The following is a 15,055-nucleotide window of genomic DNA, read 5'->3' on the forward strand; positions in this document are numbered from 1 at the left end:
ACTATGTACATGGCTCTGGGCTCCTTGAAGGAAGGGCGGGATAGACATGTAAATTAATAAATAAATAAGTAAATAAGGCATGGAAATGAAGATGGGCACCTTAACTTGCAATTTCCATTCTTTTTAGAGCACGAGTGAAAATGTAGAGCATCTTAACTGTCTTCTTAAACCAAAGGTTTTTGGATTACTGGCTCATCCTCTTCCTTGGACTATACAGTCGTACTGTTGTCCTCTGAGTTTTGTCCACTTGCCGTCTCTGGGCTCAGAGGAGGAGCAGGCTCCACCTGGTGGCTTCTGCAGCCCAGACAGCAGGGCAGGTGCTCCTTCCCCTTTCCCAGGACACAGCAGATGCCACAGGTGAGGCACAGCGTGCAAATGCCAACTGCCCCCAGCAGCGCTGCCACCAGGGAGCCCCCCGGGCGGTGTGCGTCAGGAGGGCAGGGCTGCCCGTGTGCGCTGCTGACCTGAGCCGTGACACTCTGGTTCCCATCTTGGTAAGAGCACAGCGCTTCCTCCCGGTCCAGCACAGTGACGGCGGCAGCTGCCTCGAAGACCTCCAGCCACCCTAACTCACAGCAGCTGAGGGGGTTGCCAGCAACAGACAGGAACTGGAGGCTACGGGACAGCTTGACAGCGACAGCTTCTTCTAGGCTCACGAGCTGGTTCTGCTGCAGGTTCAGCTGCTCCAGAGGAGCACAAGGCAAGCCAGAAGGCAAAGCACTCAGTCTGTTTTCAGCCAAGTCCAACACCTTCAGCTCCCCAAGGCAGGGGAAATTCATGCCAGAGGTTTGCATCTGGTTTCTTCTCAAAGAGAGTGTCTGCAAGGAAGATCCCAAGCCCTCCAGCGCTCCTTCCGGCAGGAACAAGCCCTCGTTCTCCGAGAGATCCAGAGAAGCCAGAGGGGTTTGGCGGAAGAGACCCTTGCACACCATGGCAAGGCTGTTCCCCCGCAGACTGAGGAGCTTCAGCTGAGGGAGGTGGTGGAAGGTGGTGCAGTTCCCTCTTTCTGCGGAAGGAGGCGCTCTCTCACAGGCACGCCACGCCCCACACAGGTGGATGTTGTTGAGGCTGAGGTCCAGGGCCTCCAGGTTGGGCAGAACATCAAAGAAGCAGCGTGGCAAGGCCTGGAGAGCGTTTCCTCGGAGGTCCAGCTTCCTCACGGTCAGCACAGCCAGGTCCCGCAGCAGCTGCTGCCCAGGCGCCTTTCTGTGGGCCTCAGGACCTTGCCAGGGGCAGTGGGTGGGCAGCTCCCCCGTGACACCCCTGAGGCAGTTGCTGGCCATGCTGAGAGTGCGGAGGGAACGCAGCTCACGCAGGAAGCTCACCGGGAAGGAGCTCAGCTGGTTGTAGCTCAGGTCCAGCTCTGCTACCGTGGCCAGGCCAGCCAGGGTGGCATGGAGCCCTCTGGGCCATGGAGGGGGCTGCCCCACCCCAGTGGCCTTGGCAGCCCAGTGGCCTTGGCCTAGGGCATTGTGGGAGAGGTTGAGGTGCCGGAGCCTGCTTCTGCTGGGCAGCAGAGGGAGGGAGGCCAGCTGGTTATGGCTCAGGTCCAGGGCCTGCAGCCGATAGGCCCCTCCAACCTCCCCTCCAGTCCCAAAGAACTCCAGCGCGTTATAGCTGAGGTTCAAAACCCGCAGCTGCCTGAGGCTGAAGCCTGAGATGCAGGGGAGGCAGTTCATGGCCAAGTTCAAGCTGTGTAGGCCCCTCAGAGGCTCGAGGGATCCTTCCGCGATTTCCATGATGTAGTTGTGGTTCAGGCGGAGCTCCCTCAGCCTGGGCACTCCCTGGAAGATGCCCTTGGCGAGGCGGGTCAGGTGGTTCCGCGACAGGTCCAGCTGCTCCAACGAGGGGAGGCTGTGGAGGTACAAAGCGGCCATTTCACTGTCCAAGCTGTTCTCCGAAAGGTCGAGGACCTCCAGCCTCAGCAGGGACAGGAATGCTTTCCCATTGGAGACATGGTTCCGATGCAGGCGATTTGTGGCCAGGAGCAGGGAGCGGAGGTGGCCGAGGGCCTTCAGAGCTCCCTCCGATACTGCCTGCAGCTGGTTTGAGGCCAGGTCCAAGTGCTCCAGGCGCGTTAGGCTGGACGTGTCGCTCTCTGTCAGGCTGGAGATGAAGTTATGGGAGACGTCCATCTGCCTGGCTTCATGGCCAATTTCCTGCGGGAAGCCCGGCAATCCTTGGCCGCGGCAGGACACAAACTCTACACCCTACAGAGGAACAGTGGGGGGTGGGGTGGGGGGGATAGACACACACTGGGGTGCTGCTCATACATTCATTTATGTATTTAAAATATTTCCACCCCCACCCATCCAGTGCACTGCTGCGCAGGGGGGCTCACAACATTAATAAAAGAGTCACCACATTAAATAAGGAATTTTTTTTTAAGTTAGAAGACCAAGCTAAAACCACATTTGAAGTTTACACATTTTAAAATACTCAAATTAAAAGTTATAAGTAAAAAGCTAAAAACTAGGAACAAAGAAACCTACCGGATATAAGCAACAGATAGCCCATAAAAAAACCCTCTCTAAAAAGACGTGCCCTTGATTTTTTAAAGACGCCTTTGGTCAGGAGGGCCTCTCTGTCTTCCTCTATTTCCCAAGCGCTGGGAGAATTGGGGCCCAATCCTCACAAGCAGTGGCTGTGGTAAGGATGTGGCGTGAGGCCCTACGGCGGCTGTGTAGGGAGGGCTGATGCCGAAGAAGCAGAACCCTCCACACTGGCTGAGTCTGGGGTGGATTTCAAGCACTGACCACCCCAGTCACAACTCTTGCCAGGGACGACTTCAAGGGGCAGCCCAGCTTTTTCCCCAGCTCCCCCATTCCCAGGCTGGAACTGTACAGCAAAGTGTCAGAGAATGCAGTCATCATATACCAGTCTAAAAGGCCTCCATTGTTGAAAGACCCCACACTTACTCCCGCCTCTACTCCAGAGCAAGCAGCAGAAGTCCGTGCAGCCAGCAAGAGAGGAGACTCCTCCAGACTCTCAGGAGCCTGGCCAACCCTGGGCTTCCTTCCCGGCCAGAAACAGCTCTCTGTGTGTGCGGGCTGCTGCTGCTGCTGCTGCAGGGTCAGCTCCCGTGTTCTCACTAAATTTGTTCATCTGTGTGAGGAATTAGTTTTGTTCTGGGTGGGAGTATCAAAGCAGTTTGTGTGCACTGCATTCAGAGGGGGGGCTTCCTGAGTCAACCTGAGCGGGATCGAACATTAACTGAGCGGACATCCAAAAACTTGTGAGCGCCGGCATAAGAACATACAAACATGAGACCAGCCCTGCTGGATCAGGCCCAAGGAAGCCCATCAAGTCCAGCATCCTCTTTCGCACCGTGGCCCACCAGATGCCGCTGGAGGCACAGGCAGGAGTTGAGGGCACACCCTCCCTCCTGCCGCTGTTGCTGCCCTGCAACTGGCGTGTGTACACGCCTCGGAGGGAACACTGTCAGCTCCCCGGCAGATTTCGGCTGGCCTGGTACTGACCTCTCCCCTCCACCACAGTTTGTCCAGCCACATGGTCTTTGACAAGAAGAGAAAACAAGCCTAGAAAGCAGGCAAAAAAGTTTGGCCCAGTTCAAAAAGACAGTATTTACGAAGAGGAATCTGGCCCATTTTCTGAAAATGTTTGAAGAGGTCCAGAAGGCAGCTTCATTAATGAGGTCAATAAGCAAACAACATTCCTTCCCTTCCCTCTCTTAGTACTTTGTGTGCAACACCATCTTCATTCCTTTAACAATGTTCTTTGCCACTCCTTTGCTCCCCAAAACGTGTTCTTTTACAGTCACCTCTGCTCCCTGCTCTTCACCACCACCCTGGCTTTGACACAGTCACGGCCTGAAGCCCCTCGGCCAGGCGTGCTTCTCTACCCTCTGAGAGCCAAACAGCCGTTGAGAGTGGCTCTTGGGTGGGTTTTTTTGTTCATGCGTTTGCTTAACTGAGGATGGTGTGTTACGCCAAAACGTTGTATTTATGTATAGCAACGTTTAGTTTTTCTTGCTCAATCAGTCAAGGGTCTTTTTGTTGACTTGTTCCTTGTTGTCAAAAGTAAGGGGTGGGGTGCAATGTTCTATCTAAATTTTTTCATTGGTGTGCAGAATGAGCTTTGTTTTGGGTGGCTGCATCACAGCAGTGTGCGCGGCACAAGTGCATTCAGAGGGGGGACTTGCTGGTTCAAACTGAGCAGGATCTAAAATTAACTGAGTGGGCATCGAAAAGTGTGTGAGCAAGCACAACATGCACACCTTCGAGGGAACTCTGGTGGGGTGTCCGCCATGCCAGATCCAGCCTGCAGTAAGGTGGAAGGAGGCATTTCCCCCCTTCCTTCTGCTGTAGTCCCAATCCAGATCAGGTCTCTCTGCCGCTACAGTTTTCCCTGGAGGGAAGTTTAATTGTCACATCAGTTGTCACCAATGAAGATTTCTCTTCTACTGATAGGCCCCCCGCCCTGTATCCCACCCAATCCAGACCAGGACATCGGCCAGGAGGCATCATCCTAGCATGGCAATGAATTCTATAGGAACAGAACCTGGATGTGGCCACTTTGCCACCAGCTGCATGTCCAGCACCCACCCCTGTTCTCAGCACCTGGGAAGGCAGTTTCTGCTCCCAGCCCCATCCCCACAGCTGTCCAGGACAAGCATCATGTGAGCACAGCCTGTGGGGGGAGAAGTTGCCTTTTCCCAGGACATTTTTGCCACTTCCAGATACATGCTCAATGTCTGAAGTGCCTCCCTCTTGCCTGGGACAGGAGGCCAAGTTTCCTGGGAGATCCACTTTCAGTCCCTGCTTCTTTCCCACCTGTGTTGGGGCTCTTACCTTTCGGCAATGCAGAGGCACTGCAGCCTCCTCCCTCTTGGGCTGGGCTTCCTGAAGGGCTGGGGGCAGCCAGAGGAACAAGCACCCTGCCCCCAACAGCCAGCAGCACCCCTGAAAAGCCATGGATGCTCTCACCACGCCTGCTTCTTCCTGGACAAGGGTAAAGGGAGAAAGCAACTGGGGTATAAATAGGCAGCAAAGGCTGACAGGGAGAAGATAAAGCCACGGAAGCATGAAACATCAAATAGAAGCCAGGAAGCTGGCGGAGAATGGGAAGTCCGCTGGAGGGAAAGAGAAATGGGAGGAGGGGAGGAAGGCGAGGCTCATGAAACCCGTGTCCAAGTGAACCTTTGAGACCCAACAGGAAAGGGGCCAAGTAGGTTAGGGAAGGCCAAGGGCTTTTGCAGGGAATACCCAGGCTGGAAAGCACACGGCTTCCCAGGACACCGTCCTGTGTGTCATGCTAGGGCCACCTAGGGGCGCCCCAAGGAGGGCGTGTTCAGCCACCGCCCTGGGCACGCGCACACACACACACACACACACACACACACACGTTTGCTGGGACAGAATCCAGCATTTTGAAGGCTTTAAAAAGGTCAGCTTGAAAGCAGGTGGGAAGCAGAGAGCTGCTCTGGGTACAGGTGAGGTGCACAATCCTCAAAGCCCTGTAGAAGACATTTGTGTCTCTCCGTTCCCGGCAGGACTGGAATTCCAAAAATAAAGGGCTTGTTTACACCTCCCAGAATCCAGGTTTGGGGATGATCTTTAGTCTGCATTTCCATTTTGGGTGCGTAGCCTGTACACTGCTCTGTTTCTTTAACTGCAGCTTATGCAAGGATTGTGTTAATTAAATTAAATTAAATTAAATTATTTATTATATTTTTACACCGCCCCAAACTTGCATGTCTGGGTAGTTTACATCAACTTAAACAAATTAAAACAGAAATTAACAAAAATAAATATATAAAATGACAAGTCTAGTTAAAAAGCTTGGGGGAATAAATGTTTCTTTAGTTACTTTAAAAGCTGCCAGAGATTGAGAGGCCTTTATTTCAGCAGGGAGTGCATTCCAGAGTCCCGGGGAGAAGGCCTGACCATGAGACAAGCTGGTGGCAGCTGCAGACGAACCTCTCTAGATGATCTCAATGGGATCATTGTGAGGAAGATGTTCTCTTAGGCAGCCTGGGCCTAAGCTGTTTAGGGCTTTATAGGTTATAATCAGCACCTTATCTTTTCCACGGAAACTCTCTTTTAACATAGGTCTCTGAGATGACCCAGAGACCAACCTGGCTGCCGCATTCTGTACCAATGGCAGTTTCTGGACGGTGTACAAAGGCAGCCCCACATAGAGTGCATTGCAGAAGTCAAGCCTGGAGGTTATCAGCACATGACCCACTGCTGAGAGATTGTTTACCTCAAGAAACCGACGCAGCTGATGTGAATGCAGCCAAAGCTGACCAAAAGCAGCTCTGGCCAAGGCCTCAGCCTGAGACACCCTGGCGAGCTCTGGATCCATACTGCACACCTGTCCTTCCTGGGGAAGTGCAACCCCACCCACTGAGTCAATGTGTTAACTCTATGGCCAAGCAGAGAGCAGCAGGCCAGAAGAGACCACCTGGAAGGGGGAAAGAGCAGGCGAAGGGAACAGGCGATACAGCCACCGGGTGAAAGGCACAACTGCTTGCCCCAGAAAATGAAGCCAGAGAGCAGGCAGGCCCCCCACCCACCCCGGGCATGCAACTGACTGGGCTGCAAAGGGCCCCAAGGGCTGCTCCCTCAGTCTGAGGCGGCAGCCCCTGTGCCTTCCTGTCCCAACAAGCCGTGCTAGTCGCCGTTTGGCCGTCCGACGGCACCAGCACCAGATGGCAGGGCGCGGGGCACGGCAGAGAGGCCGAGCAGGCCTGGTGGGGATCGTGCCCCTCGACTCCCGGCATCACTTCGCCAGCCTAGACTGTCATGAGCAGTTGCACCCGAAGCCCAGCAAAAGCCGCTGCAGGGGAAGGCGGTGACTGGCGGCTTGGCTCTTGGCGCTGAGGCCAGCGGAGGCTGGGCTTGCTTCGTCAGTGGCCAGGAGAGCACTCCCTTTCTGGCCAAATGCCTGGCCTGAACCCTGGCCACCAAACCTCTGTTCAGGGCAAGTCCCAGACCGCCTGGTTCAGTTGACACGTCTGCTCTGCAGGGGCCCCAGTCACCTCCTGCAACCTTCAGGAGTGGCGAGCAAGGCAGAGCCAGATTCCCCCCTCAGCTCCCCCTCTCTGCAAACATTTTCCTGGTAGCTTTCCAGATTATCCCAGACCAGTTCATGATCGAACGAGACTAACCAGTCTGTCTCAGAGAAGGGCCTCTTCCCTTTGCTTCCATCTGTGGTGCTGGAAGGCAGGGACAAAAAAATTCCCTTTAACAGCCAGATATATCCCTGCGGTCAGGCCACTGAGTCATGTTCTTTTATATTGCTCATTTTACAGAGATATTTATTTCTCTCATTTCCCCTCTCTTAATAACTATGCCTTATAGAATGGATGATGAATGCTCTTCTTTCCTTTTAGCTGATCACTATGCACCCATAACACTGTGTATAGCGCCAAATTCTGTAAGGCTGCATGTAAGGTTAGGTTTGGGATGGTTTAAGTTATATTTAATGTAAATTGTTGTAGTGTTTTAACTTTTCCCGCTGTCATTTATTTTGCTTTGTTTTAAACTGCCCAGAGATGTAAGTTTTGAGCGGTATAAAAATATGTTGAATAAGTTAATAAATAATAATGATGTATTTGTACTATCTGTACAAATTCTGTGTTGTTGGGTCAAAGACCGTAATGAAGTATTCATTCAGAACACTCTCTGTGCATGATAGCAGTGAAGGTGGATGCCAGTGACAGGCGTCAGATGTAACCTGCCACTGGAGTGACGAGGGGTCCGGCTGGTCCCTGGCACGTTTTATTGTGGATGTGTCTGGAATCAGCCAGTGGCCACTTGGGGGCAGCACTGGCGTCCCAGGAACACTTCTGTCCTCCTCACAGAAAGATCGCAGGGCAACACCAGCGGCTTCCTGCTTTTGTTGAGAGAAAGCAGCCCAGCAGAGGCTTGCGGGTGGGAGTCAGTCATGCACCAGTGAGTTAGCCACAGTGCCGGGCTTCTTGCCCTCAGCGGCATCTGCTTGTGCACCCTTCTCTTACCAGCCCAGGATTTGTGCATCTGTAGACATCCTGGTCACTGCTACGATGCTTCCTCACTTGTGCCATTGAGAGAGGAAGAGGGTTGTTGTTGTTGTTTTTAAAAAGGACAACTGATGCATAATGCTTCATTTCCATTCCAAAGGAAAATGGTCCAGGGAATTTCTTTTCCAAAGTGTTACGTCAGAAATCTCAGCCACCCCACACCTGCGACCCAGGAGCTTAATTTGGGCTCTGACTAAAAACATTCCAAATGTAGCAGTGGAACCGAAATGGGTCAGCAGTGTTTTATTTGCAAAGAAACACTGACAATTTACGTAAACTTACATCCCAGTTTATATACACTATGTATATGTTATATACAGATAATGTTGAGAGGAAAAGGTGCAGACCAACAGAGCAGCAGCAGCAGCAGCCGGCCGCTGAGCTCCGGCTCTCACGCCCTCGGCAGACGGGCTGTTGGTCTTGTGCCGGCAGCTCTCGGGCCACTCAGCGCTCCAGGCCAGCCATAATGAAGCCTGTTGCCAGAACTGTCAGGAGGAGGGAAACCCGCAGAGCTGGGCAGTCTGCAACCCAACAGAAGACTCCCCAGAAGATGCATGCTTGGGCAACCCACACAAGAAGCCCGCTCCACACCAGGTGGAGTGCCGTTTGCAGGTGTCAGGGTAGCCGGGCGGCTCTTTCGGGGCGTGTTCTCAGAAGAGAGCGCAGGAAACGAGGGGCGCTGGCTAGTCTGCCAACTTCCTTGACAGGCTGTGGATAAGCCACAAATGGAGGCAAGGCGCTCCTGGCAAATCCTCCGGCTACATTTCTGCACCTTCTCACTGGGAAACATGCCCAAGACAAGACAGCCGAGTCAAGGCCTTTGGGCACAGCAGCCTAACAGAGCCTCCCTGCTGTCTGCATCCCATCCCTCCCACATGAGGCCTCCTGTCTCACCTCCGGCTCAGCTCAGGACAAGGAGCCCTCAGAGGGCAGGTGCCTCCTCCACACCCCTTTGTGCCAGGAGCTGGCGGTCCCAGGGGCTTCCTGGCCAGTTCAGAACGGAGGCCTCTCTGAGTGGGGTGGCGGGTCTCCGGCCGGACACACATTCCCAGGACAGGCCTCACCTTGCACTGCTGTCCCACCACGGGCACACTTGAGCACGCACCCTTCCTCTTGCTGGGGGAGAAGAGAGGTCTGCCTTCCCGCCAAGACGGCCAGCACACACCACTCTCCGAGTCCCGCCAGAGGACCTGCTTTGCCATGCCAGGAAGGCACTCGGGTCAACCACCCAAAGCAATCAAAGCCTCCTTGGATGGCAAGCTCCCTGCCTCAGCAGCTCTCTTCCAGACAGAGGAAGGCTCTGCTGTGCTGGAGGTTTCTGGCAGGGATGCAGCAACAGACTCCTGCTCTCAGCAGGGGACCAGACCGCCCCCTTCCCACTGTATGATTCTATGGCTTACTTATTTTAAGCTTGGTTGGAATTCACCTGTACAGGTAATTTCCCCTAGGGATGGTCTAAATGGAAAGAGAGAGGTTCATTTTGGACACCCCTTGACCAGGACTTCAATTCAGGTCTCTTTCACCGCTTTCCAAAGCCTGGCATCATGCCAGACATGGAAGCAAAGCCCACGTCAAGCTCTAACCCACAACTCAGCTTGCCCATGACAAGGAAGCAGCGCCAGCAGCTCAAAGGAACCTCCTCCAGCCATGCTGACAGGCCACCTGTCCAAGCCCAGAAGGGAGACAGCAAAGGTGTCCTTAGAAGACGGAACAGCTGCAACATGGAAGAGGCCCAGGAAAGGTGGTCACGGCACACCCGCCCTTGGGAAGAAGCTCCCCAAAGCATTTTGAACCTGGGCAGAGCTGCACTGAACGGGGCGGAGGCAGGCCCCCTGCAGTGAAGCTCCCTCACCAGCAAGACTCTTTGCTACAAGAAAGACCTCCAGAGTGATCTGGGCATGAAGCTGCTGAGGCACAGGATTGTCCAGCCTTGCCACCACTTCACATTCGCTTGTTAAAGAATTAGGTTACTGGAGAGCAATTTATTCTGTGGCCAAAGGTCAGCGCCCTTCTGCTGTCCCCAGCCTCCACGGCCTGCTTCAGAAACCTTGACCCACTTATCCCTCCTGTCTGCAGAACGGGCCCCATCACCACCCCTCCTCTTGTGCTCCTCCACCCACAGGGGGCAGCCCCTCAGCAGAGAAGCCTCGACACCGCGTCCCCCCCCCGCCCACTTCAACTGGCATGCCCAGAAGAGCTCAGCTGCCCAGAGGCATCTCTTCTGTCCTCTCCTGCTACAGGACATTCCTGCTCGTGCCACACAGAAGCAGGAAACAATCACCACAAGTCTCAAGTGTGAGCTGCAGAACAGGTGTCAGTGCTGCCATGTGTGAAACAAGGAAGGAGGCCCCTGGAGGAGTGTCCCCGCCTGCTCCAGCATCCATCTTTCCCCACATGACTCCTGTACAAACTGTAGGAGACCTTCCTCTCCCTTCCTGCATTTACATAAATCTCTCACTGATCAGTTCTCTTGGTGGCTGGGCCACACAGCCACGGGCAACCCTCTGGAGCAGAAGCCCTGTGCAGTTCTGGGTGTCTCCTCCAAGTTTTTTTAGGACGCGGGCGCATCTCCTAGTCGGATGGCTCCAAAGAAGGTGGTATGCCTGCTCATGTTGATGGAGATGTCAGCATGGACCATCTTCACGGCGATCTTCTGCCTGGCCTTGAGGAGACAGACCCCAGCCGTGTAGCAGGTGTTGAAGTTGGTCTTGCCCGTCTCAATGCTGCGTGTGCACTGCAGGAAGGGCTTCTCATCCACCACCACCTCATAGCTGGCAAAGTCCGTGAAGTTGATGTAATACACCTGATCAGTGGGGGATAGGAAGGAGGATCCCGTTAGGAGAAAGTCCGGGGTGTGCAGGCAGACGTTTGCCTATCTGTATGTTCCAAACAACCAAATCCTTCAGGGACTCCTTAAGCAAACAACCAATTCTGTCAGGAGCCCGATTCACACATCCTGTGTACAAATGTACAGGTGTGTGTGTGTGTGTGTGTGTGATCAGTGCATGTGCAGCAGGGATGCTCCCAACCTGTATTCTGCATTGTGTGTGTGTGTGTGTGGGGGGGGTGCATCTGGGGTCTGGACCCAGCAGAGCCGGAATGAGGGGTAGGCAAGTATGGCAGCCACCCAGGGCACAGCATGCAAGAGGCCACAATGAATGCTTCAAGTCACAGGTGTTAAAATGAAGGCAGGTTTTGGTGGGTGGGGTGTTGTTTAGAAGGGACTTTGGACAAACTCTCAACGTGGGGAGTGACCCCACAAGAAGGCTGGAGGGAGAGGGCAGGGAAGAGGCCAAGCCACCTCTCCCGTTGCGGGAACCAGGCTCCAACTGCAGCTGGTCTGTGGGTGGCACCAATGGCACAGAGCACCCCAAAGCTCACCTCTCCTCCCAGGATGACCCCTTAAGCTCTAAAATACCAACTGGGTCTTAGAGCACAGACGTCGCCCTTGCCTTCGTTCGCTCTGGAGCCCCTTTCTGGTCCCCAACCCTCTTTGCATGCTGGACTTAGGAAAAGGAGTTAGGCCTAAGACCGTACTCACTTCTACCTGACTATAGACGAAGTAGGTGCCGTCCACCAGTACCTCCAGCTCTCCACTGCGCGTGTGCAGCTTGAACACTCTGGGGTTCATCGCGATGCGCGACCAGTCATTGAGCACTCCACCTGAAAGATCTCAGTATGAGAAAACGGCAGTCACTCAGTACCCGTCAGAATGAACAACGCAGCAGCAGCAGCAGCAGCAGCAGCAATACAGAGGCGATCCAGACTTCATGGCTAGGATACACAGGCACAGCCAGGGAGCCAAGGGCACACAGAGCCCTCCACTCTCTCCTCCCTGCAGCCCAGCAGAGACTGCAGCGGAGCGGCTCCCACCTGAGCAGAGGCCAAGCAGGGCTCCGAGACAAAGAAGGAAGGCCACGTGCCATTTTGACTGCACAGAGCTCAGGAAGCCCCCTCTGGATGGCGGGAGGGGCCGGGAAGACACCGAGAAGACGCCTCCTGCTTTGGAGGGGGCATGGCTGGCACCAAGAGCACCAGCCACACGGAACTCCAGCAGGATCAGACGAGAGCCGGGGGTGGCAGCCCTACATGTGGAGTCAGGCCTGCTACTGGTTCCTGAGGAGGCTGGCAGAGGGGTGGGGATGGGTGACGCAGAGTGAGTGCAGCACGGACAGTGCGAACCGCCCCCCCCCCGAAACACCTCCCCCCAGTAGCTGGTTTACTTCTGGTGGAGAACCAAGTCAAGTGGGGAGGAAGAAAAGCGGTTCCCAATATGGGAGTTTGGCTCCCCCTGCTCTGGCCACGATGTGCTTTGAACAGTCTCCACCTTCCCCTCTTCCTAGGGAATTGGCAGGATCCCGATTGGGTCCTCCCTAGGTAAGGTCTCACTGCATCTTTAGCCACATTCGTCTGCAGGAGCAAAACCCATGCAGTCCAGCGCCGCCTTCAAGATGGCCTGCGGTCTAGAGGAGCTTCTGGAGGCTTTTGCCTGCTCTGGATGTGTGAAGCACCTCCTGCCCCTGAGCCAAGAGGCAGCTCACAAAGGGGCCATTCTCTGATCTCCAGGAGGGGGCCGGCAACCAGCCCTGTCCAGTCCCCGGACAGCATCCCTTTAGGGGCTCTTGCTGGTGCCCATCTTAATTATTTACCTATTAAAGGTTTCTGAGCCCTTTTGGGACGGGCAACCATCTGATGGATTTCTCTATGTAAACTGCTTTGAGAATGTTTGTCGGGAAGTGGTATAAGTAGCCGTCCTCTGGAAAGTGCCAGCAGGTTGATCAGCAGCGGAGGAGGCAGACACTGGAGCTGCCTCTGGGAGCCAGGCAGGGCCAGGGCGGAGCGGAAGGACACAGAGCCACACAGGGGAGCCCGAGGGAGGGAGGGAGGGTGCGATGCAAGCCAGCTGACGGACGCTCCGCTTTGGGATGAGCCAAACACAGACGGGCCCTCCAAGCTGCTCTGAGGTATCCAACTGGCTGGCATTGAAAACCAAAAGCACTGTGAATAGCAATGGGACACTTTTTTATTTCACACTGGAACACGATGGAGTTTGGAATCTACTACCTGGCTGACTGGCAGCGGGAGGGGAAGAGCATGGAAACAGCCCAAGCTTCACAGCTCAGAGAATGGCGGCGGGGTTAAACTAATTCGAGGTCCCTCAAGAGCCAGAGCGGCTGATGGGTCAGGAGGTCCCTGGGAGTGGACTGAGAAAGGGAAAAGGCTGGTCGGTTTGAGGCTGCAACTTGGTTTGCCACTCACTAGGACAGAAGATGTGGAGAAAGAGGAGGAGGAGCAACTGGGTGAGTCAGCAAGTGCTGCAGCTCAGCAGTAGACCAGAGGCTTTACACGTAGGCAGAAGGTCCCAATCCCTCCAGGCAGGGCAGGGAAGGCCCCATCCAAAATCCTAGCGAGGGGCTTCCGGCCAGTACAGAGCATACTGGACTAGATGGACCGAGGGGCCGACTCCGGACAAGGGAGCTCCCTGCCTTCATGTCTCATGGTGGCATCAAGCAATGCTACGTGGAAGGCGGGGAGGGAGGGGGAGTCTGCAGTGGCCAGTTGCTGGGGATTCTTACCATTCTTGACTTGAATGGCTGACCCTTGTCCTTGGAGATGAACCACAGCTGGCTGCAAATCAGAATACAGCCGATTAAAATGAAGCAGAGGCAAAGCCACACTTGGCCAGACAAACACCATCAAGCTGTCATTTCAGAGACGGAGAGACCAGCAGCCTGATCCGAATGCAGAATTTGCTAGGAGGGCCCGTCATTGCTCTCTCTGTGTTGGCTTCAGGTGTGCTCAGAACTTCATTTGCTTCTCTGAGCTGGAGACATAAATGCCCAGGAGAATGGGGGCTAGATTAAGACCTATCTGTTCGGCCTGGCCTTCCAGGGTTTTAAAATTGTTTTTAAACCATAAAGGGTTGGCCTGGTTTTCCAGGCTTCAAAAAACTGTTTTAATTGTTTTAATAATGGTTTTATGTTTTTACAGTTTTCAATTTTAATAGTTAATTGATTTTAGTTTTGTTTTGATGTAAACTGCCCTGAGCCACTTTGGAAGGGCGGTATAGAAATGAAATCAAATAAACAAACAAACAAATAATAGACTGAATATCTAAGGAATAAGGTGTATTGAATAGGACTGCTACAGGATCCGTTAGAAAGCTACTCAACAGAGCTTCTGAGGGAAATGGCTTTGGGAAAATAGGACCCTGTTCAGTTATTCAGGTATTTATTGATCAAATTTGTAGACTGCCCCAAACCTCTGTCTCTGGGAGGTTTACAAGCATAAAGGCAGATCAGCACAGAGAGACTTGGATGTAATCAAGAAAGCCACCTCTGGTCTAATAAAAATGCACATTTAGACAATGTAACTTTTTCAAAATAGAAAAAAGGAGAGCTTAGATTCAGCTGGATCAAGGTGCGCTCTCTCTCTCTCTCTCTCTCTCTCTCTCTCACACACACACACACACACACACACACACACACACACACACACACACACACACACACACTTTCTCCCTAAGAGAGTCAACTTACTTGGGCATCTCTGGGTCCTGCTTTATCTGTGGTACCTGCAAAACAGAGACGTGGGACATGAGGCCGAGTTCACCATGGCCGTGCAGAACGAGCTGCACCAAATCTCTTCCACAGGCTCCCTCAGGGCTTCAGAGACAAGAGTGTCTTAGTCATACTGGAGAATGATGCCAGCATTTGGGGAGACTTGGCCCTTCCTGTCTCTGGGTTCCCACTTCACACCCCAACGCCACAAGGTGGCTTTCATGCAAAGAAGCAAACTGGAAAGAGAAACTTGGTTCCAAACTGATTCCCAGGATGGTAATAATTTAAGTTAAACTGAAAAAGCCATACAGTCCGTTCACACTGATGGTAGGCTGGGAGGCATATGAAACCAGCCACCTGGAACAACCTTTTGGCAGAGAACAGCCCTTGATGACTCTGCCCTGATCTCCCCCACCGGGAAGAGCCCCTTTCTGAACCCCTTTCCGTCTCTTGCTCGACAGCCACTGAT

General features: G+C 53.7%; 2 protein-coding genes across 2 annotated transcripts in view; both read right to left on the reverse strand.

Moving 5' to 3' along the window:
- Positions 1-209: 209 nt before the first annotated feature.
- LOC128335561 (transforming growth factor beta activator LRRC32-like) lies at positions 210-9,228 on the reverse strand. The gene is made up of 4 exons (XM_053274071.1): positions 9,091-9,228; positions 8,422-8,511; positions 4,812-4,961; positions 210-2,210 (listed from the first exon to the last, which is right to left on the reverse strand). Exons 1-4 carry the CDS (start codon positions 9,226-9,228, stop codon positions 210-212), a joined length of 2,379 nt encoding a protein of 792 aa, XP_053130046.1.
- The window catches only part of EDA (ectodysplasin A), a 76,169-nt gene continuing 69,368 nt past the window's right edge, over positions 8,255-15,055 (reverse strand). The window contains exons 7-10 of the mRNA XM_053274072.1: positions 14,566-14,600; positions 13,603-13,654; positions 11,568-11,689; positions 8,255-10,829 (exon numbers count right to left, since the gene is read on the reverse strand). Coding sequence (XP_053130047.1) covers positions 10,578-10,829; positions 11,568-11,689; positions 13,603-13,654; positions 14,566-14,600 — 461 coding nt within the window. The 3' untranslated portion in view covers positions 8,255-10,577. The remainder of the gene's footprint in view (positions 10,830-11,567; positions 11,690-13,602; positions 13,655-14,565; positions 14,601-15,055) is intronic.

Source organism: Hemicordylus capensis, chromosome 11 (assembly GCF_027244095.1).
Source record: "Hemicordylus capensis ecotype Gifberg chromosome 11, rHemCap1.1.pri, whole genome shotgun sequence".
Taxonomy (NCBI): domain Eukaryota; kingdom Metazoa; phylum Chordata; class Lepidosauria; order Squamata; family Cordylidae; genus Hemicordylus; species Hemicordylus capensis.

Excerpts from the sequence above, each read along its gene's own strand:
- LOC128335561 (XM_053274071.1), bottom strand. The coding sequence starts at position 9,228 with ATGGCAAAGCAGGTCCTCTGGCGGGACTCGGAGAGTGGTGTGTGCTGG. Across the intron at positions 8,512-9,090 it reads TGGTGGGACAGCAGTGCAAG|TTCTGGCAACAGGCTTCATT; the intron begins GTGAGGCCTGTC and ends TCCTCCTGACAG. Across the intron at positions 2,211-4,811 it reads TGCCTCTGCATTGCCGAAAG|GGTGTAGAGTTTGTGTCCTG; the intron begins GTAAGAGCCCCA and ends GTTCCTCTGTAG.